The following is a 26,519-nucleotide window of genomic DNA, read 5'->3' as shown; positions in this document are numbered from 1 at the left end:
CAGTCACACAAAAGAAGACCATTCAAATCTATCAGAGAGCAATTAAAGCCTCCAGTCTTTGTGGGGCGTAGATCTGACCTATGGAAGACTTGTTAGGATGGGCCCTGTATTCACTGCCAACTTTCTTTGGAGGCATTTCTCACTTACATCTCAGGGACTAGAGATCAAGCAGAAAGCAAAAGCCTCGACTTTGCTAGCATATCACTGGGCTGAGGAGACAAAAACTGGAATTTTGCATAAAGCCCATTATGCAATCAGAAATTCCCAGGTGTCGCGACCGGCGCGACAAACACCGAGGTCAGGGTCCTGAGGGTAGGGGAATGCAAGAAAAAAGGAGAGAAGAGAAAGTTTGGGAACAGGAGGGTCCCCTGGGCTGATGGCCCAAGTGACGGCTTTATTGTTGCTGTACACAATCTTTTATAATATAAGACTCTTATGGATCAGGTCATTCTAAGAATAAACAGGTTTCACATGATCACTGCCAGCCACAACATTTAGTTCTGTGTACCTTGTGAACTTTCTGAACGGGTCACAAGACCTTGTTGATAGATCGCTAGCAAAACACAGTTCCCATGTTTGTTTCTATCTGACTCCGGGTAGATAAAGGGAGGTAGCATTACTGCCAACACCTGCAGACCACAGGCTTCAGGAACTTTCTCAGCCTTGACAAGGCTTTCGTGTGCCCTTGAAAGTGGGGGAGTGGGAGGGGGAACCACCGGGTTGGCTTGAGTCAACAGGGAACATTGCTCGACCCGGTCTCAGCCTGGCACCGGGGCCCGGCCTCCCACATGAATGGGAGGGGGAACCACCGGGTTGGCTTGAGTCAACGGGAACATTGCTCGACCCGGTCTCAGCCTGGCGCCGGGGCCCAGCCTCCCACATGAATGGGAGGGGGAACCACCGGGTTGGCTTGAGTCAACGGGGAACATTGCTCGACCCGGTCTCAGCCTGGCGCCGGGGCCCGGCCCCCCACATGTCCCCCTATTGTTTGTAATTGCAACATGTGCATCCTGGCCTGGTATGTGGTAAAGGCAGTAAGACCCCATCTCCAGAAATAACACAGCAAGACAAGTATAACAGATATTACGGAAACAATTCCAATAAAGATCCAAAAGGAATGCTGAAGAATATTAAATGGATTAAACCCATTAAGTTGGTGCAGTATGGTTTCAGCGAGATATCCAGGGTTAGGGAAACTGAGTGAGCTACTTGCAACAGCATTTATCTCTTCTTGTAGCTGTAAGAGGTCTAAGCTAGTATTAGCATCATGCCAAACCCCTTGTAAATGACGACGCACTTGTCCCCATGCCACATTGGTATACTCTAAAGGGGTAACACAGATATGCTTATATGCATCATGACAAATTAAAGAAAGTCTGGTACGCAAAACAGCAAACTGATCACCAAAATACATTAATGCTTCTTGTAGTGCCTCTAATTGGGCTTCCAATTTACGGTCTATTCATTCTTGAGTGGCAAACACCTTGGATACATTATGAGCCAATTCATTTACATGGGATGCCGTTTGGGCACTTTCATGTAAGGATATTACAGATACAGTTGGAGAGGCAATTACAGTCACTGCTGCTATGAGTCCAGCAATTAAGAGTCCAAGAAACTGTTTGGTCCTGCATAGCCGTTTACTGATTTCTAAGGCCAATTGCATCCCATAATTAGGATACCAAGGTCCTGTAACATTTACTGGCAACATCCAATAGGGAGGTTGTAAGACCAGGTAAACCTTCATTCCACTTCTAGAGGGTCCATCTACTGGTAGACAGTTGGTCAAAACACAAGCAGGACACGTCAGCCGGTATAACTGATGACAATCTTCTTTCACTGGAGTAATGGTCCCATCTCCAACAATCAGATAGTAGGGTGGAGGAACACAGGCATGCAATTGCAGAACTGGAGAAACATAATATTCTGGAAAACTAAAGCTGTCATTAGTGTATATTTTATCAAAGGTAGCATATAATTTCCAAAGATCAGAATGAATTCTTCCTTCAGGGGATTGCAAAATGGTTTGTGGGATAATCTTGTGGTGTACCTGTACCTCATTAGGAGGTGGACCCATATCTCTTAAAGGAGCCACTAAAGGTCTCCTTGTTTCCCTTTGCACTTCCAAAATAGCCATAGGTGTTTCTTGAAGGAATGAATGCCAGGCCTTTCAGGAATAATCTGTGTAATGGTATAGTTTATGCCTTTAGGAGTCATCCTCAATGAAGAGGATTGGGCACATTTACCCCAAGGTGAGTCCCCTGTAAGGCCTTGACCAACTGAGGGACATATAGGAAGATTCTGAGGGGAATCACGTGGTCCAAAAAACATCCATTCTCCTAATAATTCTCTCTTTTGTCAATAAGCAGCAACGGAGCGGGGTACCCATTCAGAAGGACGCTTGTCATTTTGCCACATAGTATAAGTAATAGACCGCCCTACTGGTTTCGTACCCAAACACCCATAAGCAAGTTTGTACGGCGTAGACTCCCTTTGCAGGCAGATGGGTACTCCTGCAGAGAGCGCTGTCCAATTTATAGAGGCCGACACAGTGGGCAAAAACCCTGCATCTTCCCCTCCCATAAAGGTGAGATTGGTGTATACTTTGGGTGTGGGGTCTCTCCATGTTACAGGTTGTACTGTAGGAAGACCTACCATGTATGCCCAATAGAGAGCAGACTCCCCGGTTGTAGTGAGAATGCACAGGCATGCCAAGAAGACATGTGTGGCCGTTACCTCTCTACCTGAGGCCATCACTACATCAGTGGCCTGGGTCAGCAGGTTCTTTATCTGTCCCCAGGTGGGTGTACCCGCCTTATGACTCCGCCGTTGTCGCTTCTGGGGGGGCTCCGTCGCTGTCAATTTGGCCATTTTTCGGCGCAACCGTAATGTCTCTGAGGAGCCAAAGTGGGACCCAGTGTGGCGCTTCCTCATCTTGTGGAAAAACACAAGCATACCCTCGCCCTTTTCGAAGGACTGGGTCTGGGCCTCGCCAAATGCCTTCTGGCATATCTCTCCATCTAGCCATCAAGAGAGGTTCTTGATTCCTTCCCCAGCGTCGCTCTGCAGCAGCCATCCCTGCTTCATTGACATTTAAAAAATTTAAAACATACAACACAAGAGTGAGATGTACATGTGGGGAATACTTTATCTTTCCCTTTAATATCTCCCCTTCTTTAAGTTTTTGCAGATATTGTTTTAGAGTCAGATGAGCTCGCTCAACAATAGCCTGTCCTGTGGAATTATAAGCAATGCCAGTTGTATGCTCAATTCGGAGTCGGCGGCAAAATTCTGTAAAAGATTTAGAAGTATAAGCATTACCATTGTCAGTTTTTATTTTATGAGGTTTGCCCATTGCTGCAAAGGCAGAAAATAGGTGATTATGAACATCAACAAATGCTTCTCCTGAGTGGGCTGAAGCATGTATATAGCCTGAGCAAGTATCTACAGACACATGTATATATTGCAATTTCCCAAAAGGTAAATATTGGGTGACGTCCATTTGCCACAAGTCATTGGGCCGAAGACCTCAGGGATTAATGGCATAGACTGGCTGTGGGAAGAATGGCGGACAGATGCCGCACTGTTTAACAATTTGTCTGGCCGCTTCACGAGATATTTTGAATTCTCGTCGAAGGGCTGCCGCATTCTGATGAAAATTATCATGACTCCTTTTGGCTGTTTCCAAAGGAGTGGTAATGGGCAGAGCTTGCAATAAATGGGTTGCTGCATCGGCTATCTGATTCCCAGCAACTAGGGGACCAGGCAGATCGGTGTGAGCTCGAATGTGGGAAATATAAATTGGACTGTGCCGTGAATTAAGAAGTTTTTGTATAGCATGAAATAGATGATAAAGTTCCTCATCTGCTGTCAGTATAAAGGCAGTGGGAAGTTGCAACATGGCTTTGACAACGTATTGACTGTCAGAATAGACATTTATAGATTCCGGGTAAGTTTTTAGGGCTACCTGTACAGCATAAAGCTCGGCCCTTTGGACAGATTTAGTCGTATAATTTAAAGTGATCAAATTTTTATGTTGGGAAGTGACATAATACACTGCAATTTTACCCTCTTTACTAGCATCCACAAAAATGGAAGCAGCATCTTCAATCGGCTGACAAACAACAGGATTATAGGGCAAAATATCTATAAGATTGAAACCTTGTATTAAAGAATCAGAAGGTAAATGAAATTTAATTTGACCTGTAAAATTAGCCAAGGCAAGTTGCCATTCGATGGACTGAGCAAAAGCAGCGTCCACCAGCTTCTGTGTCAGAAAGGCACATGCAATAAATTCTGGATCGTGTCCAAAGAGCTGAACAGCTCGGGATCTTCCTTTAATGATGAGAAGACAAACCATAGATAGTAAAGGATTAATGACATGCATACAGTGTAAGGCTAAATGTAGCCATTCAAGTGGACCATGAGATTGCCACAGAATTGCAAAGGGGATGACCTGAGGTTTTAATATTATTAGATACAAAGGCTGAGAAGGGTCAATTCTAGTGACTTGGACCTGCTGAATGGCCTGTTCTATATGTCTCATAGCTTCTTTAGCTTCTTGAGTGAGACTTCGCGGGGATGCTGGAGAACAATCTCCTTTTAGAATATTAAACAAAGGCAGTAATTGTTCTGTGGTGACCCCTAGTGTGTTTCTAATCCAGTTTATATCTCCTAATAATTTCTGAAAATCATTTAAAGTAGTCAAATGTCCGGTTCTAACTGATACTTTCTGAGGTAGGACAGTTGATTTGGAGATGAGATACCCTAGGTATTCAAAAGGTGCTTCCCTTTGAACTTTCTCAGGGGCAACAATCAAATTATATGCTTTAAGGCATCTTTGAAGAGAAATAAAAGCCTCCTGTAATAATTCCTCAGTTTCAGCAGCCAAAAGTAAGTCATCCATATAATGGATACAATATACATGGGGAAAACTCTGTCTAAAAGGGGTAATTGCTCTGGCCACAAATTCTTGACATAAAGTTGAACTGTTAGCCATGCCTTGCGGTAAGACCTTCCACTGATACCGCTTAGCAGGTTCCTGTAAGTTAGTGGAAGGCAGGGAGAATGCAAAATGTTCTCCGTCGCCAGGGGCTAACGGAATGGTAAAAAAAAACAATCTTTTAAGTCCAAAACTAGTAATTGATACTGTAAAGGAATGGCCGATGGGGAAGGGAGGCCAGGTTGCAAAGCCCCCATGGGCTTCATGACGGCATTAATTGCTCTCAAATCTTGCAGCAACCTCCATTTATTTGACTTTTTTCCAATCACAAAGATTGGGGTGTTTCAGGGACTGGTGGAGGGAACTAAATGACCTAATTGCAGTTGTTCCTCCATGAGGTGAACAGCAGCCTCCCTCTTAACAGTAGGTAAGGGCCATTGGTTAACCCACACTGGAGTGGAAGTCATCCACTGGAGAGGCATAGCGTGGGGAGTTTCCAATGGCCCTAGGAAAAACCCAATCCGAAATGGTCTCTTTCGGGCTCGGGGACATAAGGCTCAGGATTCCCCTGCAACTCCTTCCCTAAGCCTTTCCCCTCAATATAGCCCATTTCCTTCATAAGGTGCATAGCAAGATTAGTCTGTTTTTGAATCGGGACTGCCTTAGTCTCCAGAGTCAAATTCATTGCAGTTAATATGTCCCTGCCCCAGAGGTTAAGATCTATATTCAAAACAAAAGGCTGAAAAGTTCCAGTCATACCACCAGGCAGTCTCCAATGTAAATAATCAGAGCTTTGCAACGGAGCAGAGGCATAAGCAACACCTTTAATTGGAATATTAGTCACTTGAGTAGGCCATGTGACAGGCCAATTTTTTTTGAGCAATAACTGAGACATCTGCACCTGTATCCACTAGTCCCTCAAAAGGGACTCCTTGGATATGCAATGTAAGCATGGGCTTTTCTACAGAGATCACTTTAGCCCAATAAAGATCTGTGGAGCCGAACCCTTGATTTCCCCGATAAGGTTTAACAGCCTTATTATTGGAGGATATCCAGGGTATCAAGATCAATTGTGCCATGGGAGTCTTGGGCTCAAGCACCAAAGTTCCCATAGTTAAGCTGGCCAAAATTTTTATTTCTCCAGTATAATCTTCATCAATAACTCCAGGATAGATCATCAATCCCTTAAGAGTCCAGCTGGATCTTCCCAATAATAACCCCCAAGTATTCCTGGGTAGAGGCCCCCATATCCCTGTGGGGATGGCTTTAGGGGGCTGTCCTCCTTCTAGGTAAACAGACTGATCTGGGGTAAGATCTAGTCCTGCACTGGCGGGGGTACCGCGGTGTAGTTGGCTAATACCTGGGAGGTCTCCAGTGTTGGACACAATGGGTGAGAAGGCGCCTGTGGGAACATTGCCGCAATTGTTTGAGGGGCCTGCGGCTGGCCCCGCTTCCAGTTTCCCTGAAGAGGTTTGCCATTAGAATCAGTTTTAGAGCGGCATTCATTGACCCAGTGATACCCCCGTCTACATCTGGGACACATAATTGCCGGCTTATTATTAATGTGAGGGCCACTTGGCAAACCAGGGGTGGTTGGAATTATTTCTTTACTACGACATTGGGCCTTCATATGGCCCTTTTGGCCACATTTGAAATAACACTATTCCACCCAACTTCCTTGGATTAGTTCTTAACGTTTTTACCCTGAAGCTGGGCATGCACCTGTAAGGGGTCTATTCCCTTTAAGGCGGCTGCCAAGGTAATGCCCTGAATATAAGATGGTCCAATCTCAGCACATAGCCTGATATAATCCTCCAAGGTACCCTGATTTTTCCAAGGATGAATGGCTGCCTGACATGCAGAATTAGCATTTTTATAAGCCAGTCGTTTTACAATAATGGTACCTGCCTCCCCATCAGTAACGATACGACTGACTGCAGTCAAAAGGCGCCCAACGAAATCCTGGTACTTCTCATCTGGCCCTTGTCTAATTTTAGACAATTCCTCAGTTCTGCCACCTGTGGAGGGGAGTTTTTTCCAAGCTGTAATGGCACAGGTATTAATTTGATTATACGCAATTTCAGGATAATTCAGTTGGAGACCCACATCATAATATTGTCCTGTACCTGTGAGCATGTTAAAATCCACTGGTATGTTAGTTCTTTTATTATACATAGCCTGGTTTTCAGCATTCTCTGCAAATTCTGCTTTCCACAAGAGGTTATCTCCCACACTCAAACAAGCCTGAGCAATGACCTTCCAATCTCCTGGGCATAACGCCTCCCTGCTCAAATTATCAAGCATAGACAGGGTAAAGGGAGCTGTTGGACCATACTGGGCTGCAGAGGATTTCAAATCTTTCAGCAATTTAAAACTTAGGGCGGAGTACACTCTCTGTCCCCCCTGCTGAATAACAGGGTCAGCGTGAAAAGCAGAGGTGTCTTCCCCATACTGTGTTGCTTGATCCAGAGTCCGCTGCAAAGGAGTAGCTCCCATAACGGGGTAAGAGTCAGTGGACTGTTGATTCTGAGTAATAGGGAAAGCCAGCCGAGGTAAGCCTCTATCTTGTGCCTGAAAAGAAGGTCGTTTTAAAGGTACCTTCTGGACCAGAGGGGCCAAGAAGGCAGGCTTCCTCTGATCTTCCAAATACAGCCCATCATCTCCCTGATCCCCAAAAGGAGAGTCATCATTATTTTCTGGATCTTGCACAGATAACTGTTCTAGGAGGGGGAGAGGAGGTAAAGGTGAAGGCACCCGTGACTGTCCCGAAAGGGCATTGAAAGTAGTTTCTGGAGGGACAGGAGCATCTGAAGTCACTAAGGGTTGGGCAGCTTCCGAGCTAAGAGAAACTATTTCAATAGAATCCTGCGGATCAAGGACCTCCTTAATACAGGTCCAAGTAGACCACAAAGTCCCTGGAACTGCAGCTCCACGAATCTTCATTTGATTTTTAAGTTCCTGACCAACTCGCTGCCAATCCTTTAAATCAACTGTACCCCCATCTGGAAACCATGGGCAATAAGCATGCACTATTCAAAAAATTCCCTAAGGGCTGACTGAGAAACCTTAATTCCCTTCTCCTTCATAAGAGCCTGCAAGGCAGTTATAAAACATCCCTGTTCCATAGACTGTTTCTGTCCCATAGTTTTACTCCCGTCGTCTGTGCTGCTGGCACGGTTCCCCTACCTGAATTAGACGGCACGCAGTCCGCTTTCGCTTTCCTCCTTGTTGTCTCAGGTCCCTGTTTGGGCGCCACTTGTCGCGACCGGCGCGACAAACACCGAGGTCAGGGTCCCGAGGGTAGGGGAATGCAAGAAAAAAAGAGAGAAGAGAAAGTTTGGGAACAGGAGGGTCCCCTGGGCTGATGGCCCAAGTGACGGCTTTATTGTTGCTGTAGACAATCTTTCATAATATAAGACTCTTATGGATCAGGTCATTCTAAGAACAATCAGGTTTCACATAATCGCTGCCAACCAAAACATTTAGTTCTGTGTTTCTTGTGCATTTTCTAGACGGGTCACAAGACCTTGTTGATAAGATTGCTAGCAAAACACAATTCCCATGTTTGTGTCTATCTGACTCGGGGTAGAAAAAGGGATGTAGCATTACTGCCAACACCTGCAGACCACAGGCTTCAGGAATTAACTTTCTCAGCCTTGACAAGGCTTTCGTGTGCCCTTGAAAGTGGGGGAGTGGGAGGGGGAACCACCGGGTTGGCTTGAGTCAACGGGGAACGTTGCTCGACCCGGTCTCAGCCTGGCACCGGGGCCCGGCCTCCCACATGAATGGGAGGGGGAACCACCGGGTTGGCTTGAGTCAACAGGGAACATTGCTCGACCCGGTCTCAGCCTGGCGCCGGGGCCCGGCCTCCCACATGAATGGGAGGGGGAACCACCGGGTTGGCTTGAGTCAACGGGGAACATTGCTCGACCCTGTCTCAGCCTGGCGCCGGGGCCCGGCCCCCCACAATACCCAAGAAATAACTCTGAGGACTGAGTGAACAAATTGCCCAACTAGAGGGAAGTTATGAGGGGCAGAAACATGATTGAGGGGAGAAAAGAATCACCAGTGCTGCAGAGGAAGGAGCTCTGACCACAGAGGGGGGGGGGGGGGGGCAAGAATGAGCAGTGCACAGGAGACTGCACAAGAAAAACACTTCCCCAGAACCATTAACAGGAAAAATGAGAGGGACTTATTATCACAAGTAGCAGAGCTCAAAGTCTGAAGTTTAGAAGTCTGTACCATGGCCAGGTGGAGGCTGATGGGCATAGTGGTGCTCCTGTGGAGGAGGGCAGAGGCCTGGGAGCAGAGAACATGGTCTGAGAATCCCCTGGGTAGCACTGGGAGAGGCAGTTCCCAGTGCATTTGGGAGAGGTGGCACTGCCTCTCAGGTGACAAAAGAGCTGACTAGTGGGCACCATTGAGACGCCCCATTCATTAGCGTGGGGGCAGAGACACCATCTAAAGGCAGCTAACCTGGATGCCGGCTTTTTTCTGTGCTTTACCATAAACTCCAAGCCCCTGCATGTTCATGTGACTGCCCTTCTGGGACAAACTGGCACCAACGATGGCAGAGGTAGGCCCTCCTCAGAGGTCAGTGCGCATCTGTGCCATGCCAGGTCCTTAAAATTTGGAGTTTTGAAACCCAGCTGGCATTCCTGAGATTAAAAAAAAAAAAAAAAAAAACAGCAAAAAACAGGAGCACTCCACCACTGGGTGGTCAGAAGGCTCAGACACAGGGTGAAGGTGGCAATCTGAGTGATGCCTGGGACACATGAGGTGAGATCGTTCACTCTGCTGTGAAGGCTTTCTGAATAGCAGTGGGCAGGAACTTCCTTCTCCAGGGGATAGAGAGCCAGCTGATACTATCCCCCGCCGCTGTCAGTATGGGTAGACTTTAGTGAGCAGCGCAGTGCCCACAGTGGAGGCTTGAGCCATGTACACTAAGCCCTGCCTCCTTGCACTCTGCAGGTGCTTTTTTCATAGGGCAGGTGTGCCTGAGAACCAGAGCAATGGGACCAGCACAGACCCCCCTGCACCCGTCAAGTCTACTGACCAGAGAGTGCTGCAAAGCTTCAATTCTAATGGAAACTGGACCCAGCCTCTTTTAACAAGCAGACCAAAACACACCTAGTTAAAACTTGCCACACACTGGAAAGGTCCAAACACTCCCCACTGCAGACAAGGTGAAACTCTGCAGAGGACTGACCCGAGAGGAAAAGCATCCAAAACACAGCAGCAGAGTGCACACTGCATACACCAAAAACACTTCCTGAAGCGCCAGGCCCTGGTCAGTATATGACCTCTTCTTAAAATAGCCATTACTCTCAGGAGCAAGAAATATAACAGGCTTTCCTAACACACAGGAGACAGAGACTTAGACAAAATGCCAGGATGGAGGAATTCATCCCAAAACAAAGAACAAGAAAAGGTCATGGGGCAGGGATCTAACTGAAACAGATATAAGTAATATGCCTGAGTCAGAATTGAAAACAACAATCATAAGGATACTAGCTGAGCTAAAGAAAAGGATAAAAGACGTCAGGAAGTCCATCACTGCAGAGATAAAACACCTAAAATCTAGGTAGGCTGAAATAAAAATTGCTGTAACTGAGACGCAAAACTGATTGGATGTAATGACCACAAGGATGGAAGAGTCAGAGGAATGAATGAATAATATAGAAGGTAAAATTATGGAAAATAGTGAAGCTGAAAAGAAGAGGGAAATAAAAATACTGGATAACAAATATAGACATAGGGAACTCAGTGACTCCATAAAATGTAATAGCATTAGTATCATGGGAATCCAGAAGAAGAGAGGGGGAAAAAGGGACAGAAGGCTTATTTGACCAAATTATAACTGAAAATATTCCTGATCTGTGAAAGGAAACAGATATCCAATTCCAGGAGGCACAGAGAATTCCCATCAAAATCAACAAAAGCAGGCCAACACTGAGACATATTGTAGTAAAACTTGCAAAATACAGACATAGTGAGAAAATCCTGAAAGCAGCAAGGGGAAAAAAATTCCTAACCTACAAAGGAAGACAAATATAAGGTTAGCAACAGATTCATCCATAGAAACTTGGCAGGCCGGAAGGGATTGGTATGATGCATTCAGTGTACTGAATGGGAAAAAGTATGCAGCCAAGAATACTTTATCCAGCAAGGCTGTCATTCAGAATAGAAGAAGAGATCGTTTGCCAGGCAAACAAAAACTTAAAGGAATTTGTCATTACTAAACCAGCCCTGCAAGAAATATTAAAGGGGAATGTTTGAGTGAGAAAGTAACCAAAAGTGACAAAGACTAGAAAGGAATTGAGAAAATCTCCAGAAACACTGACTTTGCAGGTAATAAAATGACACTAAATTCGTATCTATCAATAATTGCTCTAAATGTAAATAGTCTAAATGCTCCAATAAAAAGACATATGGTACCAGAATGGATAATAAAAAACAAGGCCCATCTTTATTCTGCTGACAAGAAACTCAATTTAGACCTAAAGACACCTACAGACTGAAAATAAGGGGATAGAGAACCATTTATCATGCTAATGGATGTTAAAAGAAAGCTGGAGTAGCCATACTTATATCAGACAGACTAGATTTTAAACCAAAGACTGTAACAAAAGATGAAGAAGGGCACTATATCATAATTAAGGGGTCTATTCAAGAAGATCTAACAATTTGTGCCCCCAGCCTGGAGCACCCAAATACATATATCAAATTAATCACAAACATAGAGAAACTCATTGATAATAATACAATAATATTAGGGGACTTTAACACTGCACTTATAGCAATGGACAGATGATCTAAGCAGAAAGGAATCGATAAGGAAACAAAGACTTTGAATGACACACCGGAGCAGATGGACTCAACAGATATATTCAGAACATTTCATCCTGAAGCAGCAGAATACACATTCTTCTCGAGTGCACATGGTACATTCTGTAGAATGGATCACAAATCAAGCCTCAAAAAATACAAAAAGATTGAGATCATACTGTGCATATTTTCTGACCACAATGCTATGAAACTTGAAGTCAACCACAAGAAAAAATTTGTAAAGGCCACAAATACACGGAGGTTAAAGAACATCCTACTAAAGACTGAGTGGCTTAAGCAGCAAATCAAAGAAGAAATTTAAAAAATACATGGAAGCAAATGAAAATGAAAACATGACAGTCCAAAACCTATGTGATACAGCAAAAATGGTCATAAGAGGGAAGTATATAGCAATACAGAGCTACCTCAAAAGCAAGAAAAGTCTCAAATACACAACTTAATCTTATACCTAAAGGAGCTAGAAAAGGAATAGCAAAAAAAAAAGCCTAAAGCCAGCAGAAGGGAAATAATAAATATTAGAGCAGAAATAAATGATATAGAAACAAACTGAAAAAAACAGTAAAACAGATCAATGAAACTAGAAGCTCGTTCTTTGAAAGAATTAATACAATTGATAACCCCAGCCAGACTTATCAAAAAGATAAGAGGAAGGACCCAAATAAATAAAATCACAAATGAAAGAGGAGTAATCATAACCAACACACATAAATACAAACAATTGTAAGAGAATACTATGAAAAATCATATGTGAAAAAATTGGACCATCTAGAAGAATGGATAAATTCCTAGAAACATATAAACTACCAAAACTGAAATAGGAAGATGTAGAAAATTTGAACAGACCCATAACCAGTGAAGAGATTGAATTAGTAATCAAAATCCCTCAACAAACAAAAGTCCAGGGGGAAATGGCTTCCCGGGGGCATTTCTACCAAATTAAAGAGAGTTAATACCTATTATTTTTAAACTGTTCCCAAAAATAGAAATGGAAGGAAAATTTCCAAACTCATTCTATGAGGCCAACATTACCCTGATACCCAAACCAGATAAATACACTACTAGAAATAAGAATTACATACCAATATCCCTGATGAACATAGATGCAAAAATTCTCAAGATATTAGCAAATCAAATCCAACAGTACATTAAAATAATTATTCACCATGACCAAGTGGGATTTATTCCCAGACTTCAGGGTTGGTTCAATATTTGCAAATCAAATGCAATACACTGCATTAATAAGGCCTAAGAACCATATGATCCTGTCAATAGAAACACAAAAAGCACTTGACAAAGTACAGAATCCATTTTTTATAAGAATCCTCAACTATGTAGGGATACATGGAGCATATCTCAACATCATAAAGGCCATATGTGAAAGACCCACAGCTAATGTCATCCTCAATGGGGAAAAATAGAGAATGTTTCCTCTGTGGTTTGGAACAAGAGAGGGATGTCCACTCACACCCCTGTTATTTAACATAGTACTAGAAGTCCTAGTCTCAGCAATCAGACAACAAAAAGAAAGAAATGGCATCAGCAAGGAAGAAGTCACCTTTTTGCTATTTGTAGATGACATGATACTCTATGTAGAAAACCTGAAAGACACCACCAAAAAATTGCTAGAAATAATATATGAATGCAACAAAGTCTCAGGATATAAAATCAATGTACAGAAATCTGTTGCATTTCTATATACCAATAATCAAGCACCAGAAAGAGAAATCAAGGAATCAGTCCCATTTACAATTACATTAAAAACCATAAGATACCTAGTAATAAACCTAACCAAAGAGGTAAAAGATATGTACTCTGAAAACTACAGAACACTTACGAAAGAAATTGAAGACACAAAGAAATGGAAAAACATTCCATGCTCATGGATAGGAAGAACAAACGTTGTTAAAATGTCTGTACTACTCAAAGCAGTCTACACTTTCAGTGCAATCCCTATCAAAATACTACTAGCATTTTTCACAGAGCTAGAACAAACTATCCTAAAATTTGGATGGAACCACAAAAGACTTTGAATAGACAAAGCAAGACTGAAAAAGAAAAACAAAGCTGGCAGCGTCACAATTCCAGACTTCAAGCCATATTACAAAGCTGTAGTCATCAAGACAGTATGGTACTGGCACAAAAACAGACACATAGACCAATGGAACAGAATGGAAAACCCAGAAATAGACCCACAGCTATATGTTCAACTCATTTTCAACAAAGCAGGAGAGAATAACCAATGGAAAAAAGACAGTCTCTTCAACAAATGGTGTTGGGAAAACGGACAGCAACATGCAGAAGAATGAAACCGGACCACTTCCTTATACTATGTACAAAAATAAATCCAAAATGGATGAAAGACCTAAATGTGAGGTAGGAAACCATCAAAACCTTAGAGAAGAACATAGATAACAACCTCTTTGACCTTGGCTCTAGCCACTTATTACTAGACACATCTCTGAAGGCTAGGGAAATAAAAGCAAAAATGAACCATTGAGATTTTACCAAGATAACTTCTGCACAGTGAAGGAAACAATCAACAAAACTAAAAGGCAATCTATGGCATGAGAGAAGATATTTGCAAATGACTTAATCTGATAAAGGGTTAGTATCCAAAATCTATCAAGAACTTATCAAACAACACCCCCAAAACAAATAATGCAGTTAAGAAATGGGCAGAAGACATGAATGAATAGACATTTTTCCAAAGAAGACATCCAAATGGCTAATAGGCATGTGGAAAGATGCTCAGCATCACTCATAATCCGAGAAATACAAATAAAAAACCATGATGAGATACCACATCACACCTGGCAGAGTGGCTAACATTAACATCACAGGAAACAACACATTTCAGTGAGGATGTGGAAAAAGGGGAACCCCCTTACATTACTGGTGGGAATGCAAACTGGTGCAGCCGCTCTGGAAAACAGTATGGAATTTCCTCAAAAAGTTAAAAATAGAACTGCCCTATGACCCAGCAATTGCACTACTAGGTATTTACCCAAAGGATACAAAAATACTGATGCAAAGTGGCACATGTACCCTGATGTTTATAGCAGCATTATCAACAATAGCCAGATTATAGAAAAAAACAAGTGTCCATCGACTGATGAATTGATAAAGAAGATGTGTGTGTGTGTGTGTGTGTGTGTGTATAAATTTGAAGTAAAAAAGTATATAAGTATGTGTGTGTATAATACACATAAATACATACACACACAATGGAATATTACTCAGCCATCAAAAAGAATAAAATCTTGCCATTTGCAATGATGGGGATGGAGCTAGAGTATATTACACCAAGTGAAATCTGCCAGAGAAAGACAAATACCAAATGACTGCAATTATGTGTGCAATTATGTGTGGAATTCAAGAAACAAAACAGATAAACACAGGGGAAGGAAATAAAGAGCATGTGGAAAACAGTAAGACACTCTTAAATCTAGAGAACAAATTTAAGATTCGTGGAGGAGAAGTCAGCAGGGAATGGATTAAATGGGTGATGGGTATTAAGGAGGGCACTTGTTATGATGAGCACTGGGTGTTCTCTGTAAGTGATGAATCACTAAATTCTACTCCTGAATATTACACTGTATGTTATCTAAGTGAATTTAAATAAGAACTTGATTTAAAAAAAAAACAAAACTTTCTCTTCTTTCCCCCTTCTAACATCTGTGGTAATCTGAGATATAAAGAAACTACTGTGTGATGGAGAATGGAAGACAGCATTGTAATTTTTTTTCTCTAGAAGAGGAAAAATAAATGTTGAAACCATTGGTTCTCTAAGGAAGACACAACTGAAGTGCGGGGAGTTTTGTTTAAGTCATGTTAGTAAGTGTGTATAAATGCCTCAGTTTTCCTTCATTTTGAATTTGACTTGGAATGGAACCAGAGTTCCATATAACTCTAAAAGTTTCCTATGGGGCACCTGGGTGGCTCAGTAGGTTAAGTGACTTCAGCTCAGATCATGATCTCATGGTTCATGGGTTCGAGCCCCACATAGGGCTCAGTGCTGACAGCTCAGAGCCTGGAGCCTGCTTCGGATTCTGTGTCTCCCCCTCTCTCTGCCCCTCCCCCGCTCACACTCTGTTTCCCCCCCCCCAAAAAAAATAAACATTAAAAAAAAATTTTAAGGGGCGCCTGGGTGGCTCAGTCAGTTAAGTGGCCGACTTCAGCTCAGGTCATGATCTCGCGGTCCGTGAGTTCGAGCCCCACGTGGGGCTCTGTGCTGAGAGCTCAGAGCCTGGAGTCTGTTTTGGATTCTGTGTCTTCCTCTCTCTCACCCTCCCCCATTCATGCTCTCTCTCTGTCTCAAAAATAAATAAACGTTAAAAAAATTTTTAAGTTTCCTATAACCATATCTCCTACTTACAAAAATGTGTTTCTAGCATATTTCTTTCATATTGCTAGGTTCTTTACTACCCTACTATGTTTGCTCAGAATTTGCACTGGAAATCCCAGTGGATTCCCTTCCATCAGTAACTGGGGGAGGGGGCTTTAATGTGACAGGTGCTTGCAAACACATTCACTCATTTATTTCTTCAGTCATTTTCCCATGTTTATTGAACCCCTAAACCGTGCCCAGCACTGTGCTACTTTCTAGAATGAAACAAATAAAATTAAGCAACTCCCACTCTCCATTTTCATTTTCTTTTCCCCTTCTAGTTTTTCTTTAGGAAGAAACCTGAGTAGGGACCTCATTAGAAGTCAGGCTTCTTTCTGATAGACTCATGTCAAGCATTGCCATTTGCAAGAGTAATGCCTCTACAGTGTCAGAATAATTCAGGCCGTTGTGTTGTTCTAAGCAGGAGGACAGGGAGAGAGCCCTGAATTTGAAATAAAAACCTTGAGTCTGAGCTTGTGTCCCAGCTGAGCGCACTCAGGCAAATCATTCACTTTCCTGGGACTCAGTCTCTTTGGCCTCTTCTACCTGTGTCATGACGCTCATGGTGTTGTGCTAGAGAGTGACCTAATTCTCTGTAACTCTATCATTCTTTGCGCTAATGTGTAAAGTACTCTACAAACACAAGGAAGCATTGTTGCTAATCATGTGACTTATTATTACCATTTTTTTTCATTTAGTGACTGAGCTGAGGACATATCTTTTCTTGAACTAGCTTGAATGAGCCCTTAAAAAATATTAAGATCTTGAGGACTTTTTCCTTTCAATTATATATATACAAGTATGGAAAGAAAACATAATGGCGATATATATTTTATGTTCTTGATTCATATTTTCCCCTCAAGGTACATACCATCCCAAATTATCTATGTTTATATCTGTATCTGCATCTGCATCTGTATCTGTATCTATCTATCTAGATATCCCTTCAATTTATAAATAATGTTTTTAAAATTGATCATTTCCTGGAGAATTTGTACTTTGGCAAAACATAATGATAACCTGACAACAATAAGAAAATATTTATATTAACTTGAATGTTCATGTTAGCAGGCTTTAGAAGAGAAAGAGATCTCAATCCGGTTTCATGGGGATGGATGGAGTCTGGGCTGCGGAGTGGCAGGAAGAGGCAGGGCACTTCCCCAAAGGGAGAACATTGTAGTAAAAACATATATAAAACATTGATGGTATTCATGTGGGGCTATAGAGAGAATGCTACTTATCATTGTTTTGGTAATTTAGAAAGGTATTTTTATATTTTTGAGTATAAAAATAACATGTTCACTTTTTAAAAATCAGAAAATCAGAGAAGTATAAACATAAAATTAATAATGTCCCAGTTTTCACTCCAGAAATCAGTCTCTTTAACAATAGAGTGAGGGGCGCCTGGGTGGCGCAGTCGGTTAAGCGTCCAACTTCAGCCAGGTCACGATCTCTCGGTCCGTGAGTTCGAGCCCCGCGTCAGGCTCTGGGCTGATGGCTCAGAGCCTGGAGCCTGTTTCCGATTCTGTGTCTCCCTCTCTCTCTGCCCCTCCCCCGTTCATGCTCTGTCTCTCTCTGTCCCAAAAATAAATAAACGTTGGAAAAAAAAAAAAAAAACAATAGAGTGAAAAGTCTTCCATATATTCTCTCTCACACACATACACACATGTGCACACACACACACACACACTCCTTGGAATACTTTCTGTTTCTCTGTATTTGTAAATACAGAGAATACAAATACTGAAATTCTTCAGTAAGATTTTATAATTTTTATTGTATTTATACCTTTTGATAATGTAAATGGATTTTTAAAATTCCAGTTTCTAACTGATTATTGATATTGCAGGAAAAGTTACTTATTTTTATTTATCTTTTATCAAGAAACCTCATCATTTTTTTAATTCAAAAAGGTTTTTGCTATACTCTGTTGGGTTTCTCAGACATAACATTCAAACCATCAGCAAAAAGAATTTTATCTCTTCTGTTTTATTACAGGTTTTTTTTTTTCATTTTTAATGTATTTTTTTGAATCATTACATAATAGTGAATGATTACTGTCTGTTTCTAATTATAATGGAAATAGCTTTATAATTTCACCAGTAAAATAAAACTAGTTTGGCATTCGGCAAATATTTCGTATTATATTGATGTACTTTTTTCCCCATCTACATATCCTTTTAATTTATTATTGATCAAAGTAATACAGGGAAATATAAAATGAAAAACAACAACAATGCATGTAATAAAGAAAGCCTCACCCTGAGCTATGTCAACCTACTTCCAATTCTTTCTTCCCAGAAGCTATCTTTACTACTTTTATCTGTATCGTCTAGTATTACTTTTTTTTATGTAACCTATTCATATTTCTATTTCTTGATGTTTTGTTTCAAATATGACCTGTTTAATTACTGTTGTGGAATATGAAATACATTACCTGTCTCCTGTCACTCCTCCCCCTCTCTGCCGGCCCATCCCCAGCACAAGCAGGTGCTTCCTGTCTCCTGAGCCTCCCAGTAGAAGTCTGTCATCTTTTGTCATCATGGCTGTTGGTGCTGTTAAATCAATATTTACTGTTTATACTGAAATATTATTAACAACTGAGCTATATACAGTGATCACATTTCCTCTTGTGCAGCCATTTTTTTTTTTCATTTTAGTTCATGGTTCTGTGTACCTCATATTAAATCATCTTAAAATGCTTTAACATATCACCTTACCACAGTCTGACACATCAGGACTCTGTCCATTTTATTTACTATTTCTTGGAGATACCCTTTGTGGATCCCTCCTTCGTCTTCTACATTTCCTTTCCTTTTTTTTTTTTTTTTTTTTTTTTTGCCTCATGATGGTGGAGGCCATTCTCCAGTCTTTGTTAGGTATACAAATTTATCTCCCTTCAAACTATTTCCTAGCCTTCATTGTTACTGTTAAAATATCTGGTATAAATCATATTTACTAATCTTTGTATGTTATCATTTCTATAAATTCGCTTTCTCTGAAAGCTTTTAGGATCTTATTTAATGTTCTGAAAAATTTTGATGTGTGTTTGAGACTTTTTTATGGTTTTCCCAGAGACTGATAGCCTTTCATCATTTAGAAATGTATGCCCTTTAAAAATAAATAAAATACAATAAGAAATTTTGCTTCGTAATCTATTTTATAATTTCTTCCTGTCTGATTTTGGTTCTTTCTGGAACTCTCATAATTGGATTTTGAATGTCTTAAGTAAATCCTCTAACTTCATACTTTTTTTGCTCACATTTATCATGCTTTTTTTTCCTACTTTCAGAGACATCCCTTTTTCTCCCTTTGAGATTTTGAGATATCAGTTCCCACGATATATCCTTCATGCATCAACTTTTCAATGATCATTTCAATTTCTTTAGATTCATTCTGTGTTGTCAATTACTGCATTTGAACTTCTAGATCACTATTTCAGTTTCCAGCTTTGCCAATCCTATATTACATTGCCTTCATGAAATTCATATTTTGGATCTTTTGAAGAACATTTTTTTTTGTTCTTAGATTATTCTTTTGAAATATCTTCTCAAATGTCCTTAAGAATTCCTGTTTCTTTCATTTGATTGCCCTCAGTGGTAGCCATATGCTTTTTCTTCTTGAGATGTCTCCTTTAAACTATCAATTTGTGTTAGATGAAGTGCTTATGTTCCACATAAGCAGGCTGGTACCCAGAAGCCTAACAGATTGGGCTCTGGAGTCTTCTGTCGCTACGGAAACAGTAAGGTAAGGTAAACAGAATGATTTGGGCTTTGCCCAGATGAAGCAAACCTTCTCCAAAGCTCCCAGGTTCCCATCCTTCCTGGCATCACAACAGCACCGGACTCTGACAGGCCTCCTCCTTCCAGTGAACACTGGTACCAAAACAGAAGCCTCAGTAGTAGCCCTCATTCCCCGATCTCCATGTTGGTGTCTGTGTAAATAGTCATGTGACCTCAGCATGGAGGGGCAAGAGAGAGGAAGCCTTAAGCATTTGCTCTGGACATCAGCCTCTAGACCTTATCATGGTTTAGGATAACTGATGACCATTGTAGATCATGCCTTTGCTTTTCTGTTTTCAGTGTGGAATTTTTCTATTTTTTAATGCATAATTGAGAAACTATAATTTAAGCAAGCTTTATTTTTAAGCATTTTTTTTTAATTTTAAGCCTAATGATTCCTTAAGTCAACCATTCCTATAAATAGCTTGCCTGTTGGACTGTAAGGTAATTCCTTAAAACTGAATTCCTTAGAAGCAGAATAGTCTAACTGTATGAAGAATATAAGGAGGGAAGACACAACATGTAGAAACTCCCCTGTGAGCTCCAGACCTGTGGCCTAAAAAGCAAAGCATCAAAGGCAACCTATGAAAAATTCCACAATGTGGTTTTGACAATATTTGAATAGAGATGTTAAAACTAAGCCTGAAACATGCATTGAAGACTCACTTTTCCTACAACTGGTTATCTTAAAATTTTTCTGAATATCACTCACTGAATGATTTGAAAGCAGAGATGTCATGACAGCTGATTTTTGCCCTGTGGTGTTCCCTTTAGCCTTTAAGCCGAATGGATTTCAAAATGTTGCTGAGTTACCTGTGCTGGTTTTATTAAAGTCCCCCAAAATGGGCTAGCTCTGACCTTTTCATCGCTCACACAAATTAATATATTCAGAAGAAGTGCTTGATCAATAAGACAAATTTCTGCTGCAAAATTTGCTTTCAGGATGCATCTGAAAACCTTTCCAGAAATCTATAATTATTGATAACTAATGCATTTCCTTTTGATACACACTTGAGGCTCATTAATAATGTGTCTCACAGCTGGTGATAAACACATTTTTTATAATGCTATTAAGGATACGTATACGTGTGATGAAATATTTAAGGACAAGACAGTGGTAAATACTAATAACTTCAGGATAGTTGTTGATTTGGAGGAAAGTGGCAGGGATGTCAGATCAAGCGTAAATACACAAACGTTAATGCCAGATTTCTCACCCTTGGGACTCTTGACGTTTGCAGGTGCTCGAACTCCTGAACTGTGAGATTATGACCTGAGCTGAAATCAAGAGTCAGACGCTTAACCCACTGAGCCACCCAGGTGCCCTGGAAATACTGACTTTAAATTTTTTCTTTTCAACGTTTATTTATTTTTGGGACAGAGAGAGACAGAGCATGAACGGGGGAGGGGCAGAGAGAGAGGGAGACACAGAATCGGAAACAGGCTCCAGGCTCTGAGCCGTCAGCCCAGAGCCTGACACGGGGCTCAAACTCACGGACCGCGAGATCGTGACCTGGCTGAAGTCGGACGCTTAACCGACTGCGCCACCCAGGCGCCCCTGGAAATACTGACTTTAATCAGAATGGTAAGGTTCTAGTTTTTAGTAAAGTGGAAAGTTCACAGGTGTCCATTTGTAGATGATGCTTCATAGTTTACCCACAAGCTACATATATTCTCTTGAATGTATAAATGTTGTAAGATTTACTAAAGCTGCTGATAATCTTGCAGCAGCTGATTTTCTGGAAATAAACTTGGAGATAGATTCTGTGTGATCTTCATTCCGATGATTCATGGAGAATGTGGAACTTTATTTTTCACTTCTTAACCACGGTGCACTAGCATATTTTCTATTGTGTCATTATGATGAATATTTTGACAGGATGTTTATTTTAAATCTTCAAAATTTGAAACACTTAATCATGCAATTTGGGCAACTGGAACTTGCTCAAAATTGCATGGCTGTTAGGCCAGAACTGAATATTTTAGTCAAATATTAAAAATACACATTTCAAGGGTGCTGGACTTCTGGAATTATGTGTGCACAAAATAAAGTACAATCTTACAAGAATAATTAAGTACTGCATAACTTTTAAGTACATAACTTGCAAGAGTAAGTTAGTAGAGAAACAGAACCCCTCTAAAACCAGTGTAAATAACAAGGAATTTATTCTAAGGATTTAGAAGAGCTCAAGGTAAGAAGTGATGCTGGGTTTGGCGGCGGGACTACCACGTTCTTTCCTCCCCCACAGTCTCACTTTCACTTCCTTCTCTTGGGGGGATGTTATCTTTTCCATTCTTATCCATATATATCTCTTGCTGTCTCCCTGAGGCTTGCCTTCTCCTCTTCCTCATTTATGTGAACTTGGACAGAGCAACTTCCATCTGTGCGTGACTCTCCAGCACAGCTTCTTTTAATTAACTTACTTTGTGACTCAATATTGAGAAAATCATACTGGCTTGGCATAAGTCAGCTGTTTACACCTGGTCTAATTATCTGTGGCCAGATAGAGACTAGATAGGCTCACATGGTGCCTTGACTGTGTTATTCGGCATCACACGGGTGCATCGGGCACTCTAAGAGGGCACTGGGGCATCTAGGTGGCTTAGTCGGTTGGGTGTCTGACTTCGGCTCAGGCCATGATCTCACGATTTGTCAGTTGAAGCCCCACATTGGACTCACTGCTGTCAATGCAGAGCCCACTTTGGATCTTCTGTCTCCCCCCATCTTTGTCCCTCCCCCACTCATGAGCTCTCTCAAAAATAAAAAATAAAAATAAAAAAATACAAAGAGGGTACTGGCTGGGAAGAAATGATGCACATCTCAACTACATCTAACATCAACTAACAAAAATATCCTGTGAAGATTTTGTTTCCCTTCCACGAGAGAGCCACTAGATACATAGGAGATACATAGGAGATACATCTAGATTATACAAATTTTTTAAGCATAGGTAACTCTCCTTATCTACACTAGAATTAAAAATTAAATTCTTCAGCCATATGCCTTCTAAAGTTGCTTATTTTCCCCTTGAGTTCTCTTTCTTATGTGTAAGGATATGTGAACATCCCAAGGCTAAACCTCTCCATAAGCTCTAACATTCTGTTTTGAGAGCACTAGCTTTATATCACTCTAGAGACAACAACACATTCCTGGAGCTTTTTTTAGTAATTTTAGATTGGGATGGGTATTCTGAGATGACGAATTAACTACTCTTCAACAAATGTCTAATATTATTTGTGAACCTGTTTCTGATCAAAATAGGAGTATAAAGATTTTTGAGCTGATGATAAAGAAGCAGAACTACAAACGTAGTCCTGTCCTCAAAATCACCTCATAGGCACTGTTGGAATGGTGGCCCCCATGGGTCTGCGTCACAAGAAGGTAGGGGTGGCCCTGAGGTCCACTCGTATGCTGTCATCCACACATGCTTCACACATGAGGAACAATGAGCTTCTCTGAAATCTGACAATGAAGCAAACATCAGGGTCTCTGGAAATGAACAAGGCTGTAGGTGAAATAGTTGTAAATTCCACGGAACGAGGTATGGAACGGATCTATGATAAGCAAACTGAATGCCGTCAAGTCTTCTCCAAGGAAGGTTTTGGAGAATCCACACATTTTTAAGTGTATGGATATGCAGTCAACTTGATTCTCCAAGGTAGTAACCTTCCAATTCATTTTGAGAGTATACTTTTTCCTTTAAATAATTTTTAATTAATAAATAACTTTTTAGCCACTGTTTTCATTTTCTCTATTAATAAGTTTCTGTGGCATATTATCTTTATTGAAATTATCCACAAAATAAAGTGCAGGATTGTCTGGTTAATACCATAAGAATAACAATTTTGGTAAAACTGTAAAGAAACAAAAACCCCCTGAAACCAGGAGCATCCTCTTAAATTTCGACAGAGCATCTCTGTTAAAACTCAAGGCAGTTGTAATTAGCAGTTTGGGATTTCCTGATTTTTTACTGTTTTTACTTTCCAAAAAGGATGTAACACACCACTTAATCTTGATCAGTGTGGCCAATTAGGCCCTGAGCAGTGAGCACCATGGTAGCATGTTGTAGCTTTTTAAAGACTTAATTAGACTTCTTAGACACCATGAAGGTATTTTATAAGCAACTATAAAAACAAGTCCATATTCTTGATTTATCACTTTGGGCGTCTAGAAACACTGTTTGGAATTGCCAATAACTCCTATTAACCATTACTTAAACAAACAGATGATCCAGCTGAGATAGGATCAGACTCCAGAGATTCAGACACCCCCCCCCCCCACCTCAAAGCCACCAGCCAGCTGTCCCAGTGTGCAAGGTTGCTGTGATGAGCATCTCATTGACATCCTGGGGCCTCTGCACAGTGGGTCATGGGCTGAAAGAATAGTTTTCCCTTTAAAAATGAAATCTAGGAAGGCAAAAATTGGTTAATCAAACTTAACTCATTACATTTTCAAGGCTGTTGAAAGAACTATTTACTTGAATCAAGCCAGCTTTTAAAGATATTTTGTAATCTTAAAGTCTAATGGTTTTATTTAATTTTTTTAATTTTTACTTTTTTAATATAATTTATTGTCAAATTGGCTAACATACAGTGTGTAAAGTGTGCTCTTGCTTTTGGGGATAGATTCCCATGGTAATTGCATACATACAACACCCAGTGCTCATCCCAACAAGTGTCCTCCTCAATACCCATCACCCATTTCTCCCTCTCCCCCATTCCCCCATAAACCCTCAGTTTGTTCTCTGCATTTAAGAGTCTCTTGTGGTTTGCTTCCCTCCCTCTCTGTTTGTAACTATTTTTTTTTCCCTTCCCTTCCCCCATGGTCTCCTGTTAAGTTTCTCAAGATCCACATATGAGTGAAAACATATATAACTGTCCTTCTCTGACTGACTTATTTTTATTCAGCATAATACCTTCCAGTTCCACCCACATTGCTGTTGATTTCATTCTTTCTCATTGCCAAGTAGTATTCCATTTTACATATAAACCACATCTTCTTTATGCATTCATCAGTTGATGGACATTTAGGCTCTTTCCATAATATGACTATTGTTCAAAGCACTGCTATAAACATTGGGGTATATGTGCTCTATGAATCACCACTCCTGTATCCCTTGGGTAAATTCCTAGTAGTGCTATTGCTGGATCATAGGGTAGCTCTATTTTTAATTTTTGAGGTACCTCCACCCTGTTTCCCAGAGTGGCTGTACCAGTTTGCATTCCCACCAACAGTGCAACAGGGTTCCCATTTCTCCACATCCTCGCCAACATCTGTAGTTTCCCTATTTGTTCATTTCAGCCACTTTGACCAGTGTGAGGTGGTATTTCAGTGTGGCTTTGATTTGTATTTCCCTGATGATGAGTGACATTGAGCATTGTTTCAATGTGTCTGTTGGCCATCTGGATGTCTTCTTTGGAAAAGTGTCTATTCATGTCTTCTGCCCATTTCTTCACTGGATTATTTTGTTTTGGGTGTTGAGTTTGGCAAGTTCTTTGGATACAGACCCTTTATCCAATATGTTATTTGCAAGTATCTTCTCCCATTCTGTTGGTTGCCTTTTAGTTTTGTTGTTTCCTTTGCAGTGCAGAAGCTTTGTATCTTGATGAGGTCCCAATAGTTCATTTTTGCTTTTAATTCCCTTGACTTTGGAAATGTGTTGAGTAAGAAATTGCTGTGGCTGAGGTGAGAGAGGTTTTTTCCTGCTTTCTCCTCTAGGGTTTTGATGGTTTCCTGTCTCACATTCAGGTCTTCATCCATGTTGAGTTTATCTTGGTGAATGGTGTAAGAAAGTGGTCTAGTTTCATTCTTCTGCATGCTGCTGTCCAGTTCTCCCAGCACCATTTGTTAAAGAGGCTGTCTTTTTTCCATTGGATATTCTTTCCTGCTTTGTCAAAGATGAGTTGGCCATACTTTTGTGGGTCCAATTCTGGAGTCTCTATTCTATTCCATTGGTCTATGTGTCTGTTTTTGTGCCAATACCATGCTGTCTTGATGATTACAGCTTTGTAGTAGAGGATAAAGTCTGGGATTATGATGCCTCCCGCTTTGTTTTTCTTCTTCAATATTACTTTGACTATTCAGGGCCTTTTGTGGTTCCATACAAATTTTAGAATTGTTTGTTCTTTAAAGTATAATATTTTTAAATATTAAGTATTACAAATTTTGTGTTTTATAAAATATAAAAATATGAACATTTTTAAACTTTAAACATTAAAATTTAAATACACAAAAATGTATGGACCATCTTTGCCAATTCAAATTCTAGCATAACACTAGAAAATGAACTTGAATTTAGCTTCTGTACATAATACTGCACTAAGTGATGCGTTAACGACTTTTGTGATTAAATATGTTTTATAGTCAGAAAACATTGGATTTTGAATTTTTTTTAACGTTTATTTGTTATTGAGAGACAGAACGTGAGCAGGGGAGGGACAGAGAGAGAGGGAGACACAGAATCCAAAGCAGCTCCAGGCTCTGAGCTGTCAGCACAGAGTCTGACGCGGGGCTCGAACTCACAAACCGCGAGATCATGACCTGAGCGGAAGTCAGTCA

The 26,519-nt window shown here is 40.8% G+C and overlaps 2 protein-coding genes and 1 long non-coding RNA gene across 7 annotated transcripts in view; 1 reads left to right on the top strand and 2 right to left on the bottom strand.

Annotated features, from left to right (window-relative positions):
- The window catches only part of PLD5 (phospholipase D family member 5), a 423,767-nt gene that overhangs the window by 277,613 nt on the left and 119,635 nt on the right, over positions 1-26,519 (top strand). The window lies entirely within an intron of this gene.
- On the bottom strand, positions 1,418-8,949 carry LOC147572731 (uncharacterized). Of its 2 annotated transcripts, none has more exons than XR_015246232.1 (2): positions 8,129-8,949; positions 1,418-3,291 (listed from the first exon to the last, which is right to left on the bottom strand). It is a non-coding gene; the product is annotated as an uncharacterized LOC147572731 (long non-coding RNA). The 2 variants fall into 2 exon arrangements; XR_015246231.1 differs by lacking the exon at positions 8,129-8,949 and adding an exon at positions 4,204-6,580.
- LOC147572732 (endogenous retrovirus group K member 10 Gag polyprotein-like) lies at positions 6,626-7,927 on the bottom strand. The gene has a single exon (XM_086694554.1). The coding sequence runs from the start codon at positions 7,883-7,885 to the stop codon at positions 6,626-6,628; it is 1,260 nt and encodes a 419-aa protein (XP_086550680.1). The 5' UTR covers positions 7,886-7,927.

The sequence above is a fragment of the Puma concolor genome, chromosome E4 (genome assembly GCF_028749965.1).
Source record: "Puma concolor isolate L17-30 chromosome E4, mPumCon1.1.hap2, whole genome shotgun sequence".
Lineage (NCBI taxonomy): Eukaryota > Metazoa > Chordata > Mammalia > Carnivora > Felidae > Puma > Puma concolor.
The sequence above is the reverse complement of the archived record's forward strand: the minus strand, read 5'-3'. Positions and strand labels throughout refer to the sequence as shown.

Excerpts from the sequence above, each read along its gene's own strand:
- LOC147572732 (XM_086694554.1), bottom strand. The coding sequence starts at position 7,885 with ATGAAGATTCGTGGAGCTGCAGTTCCAGGGACTTTGTGGTCTACTTGG.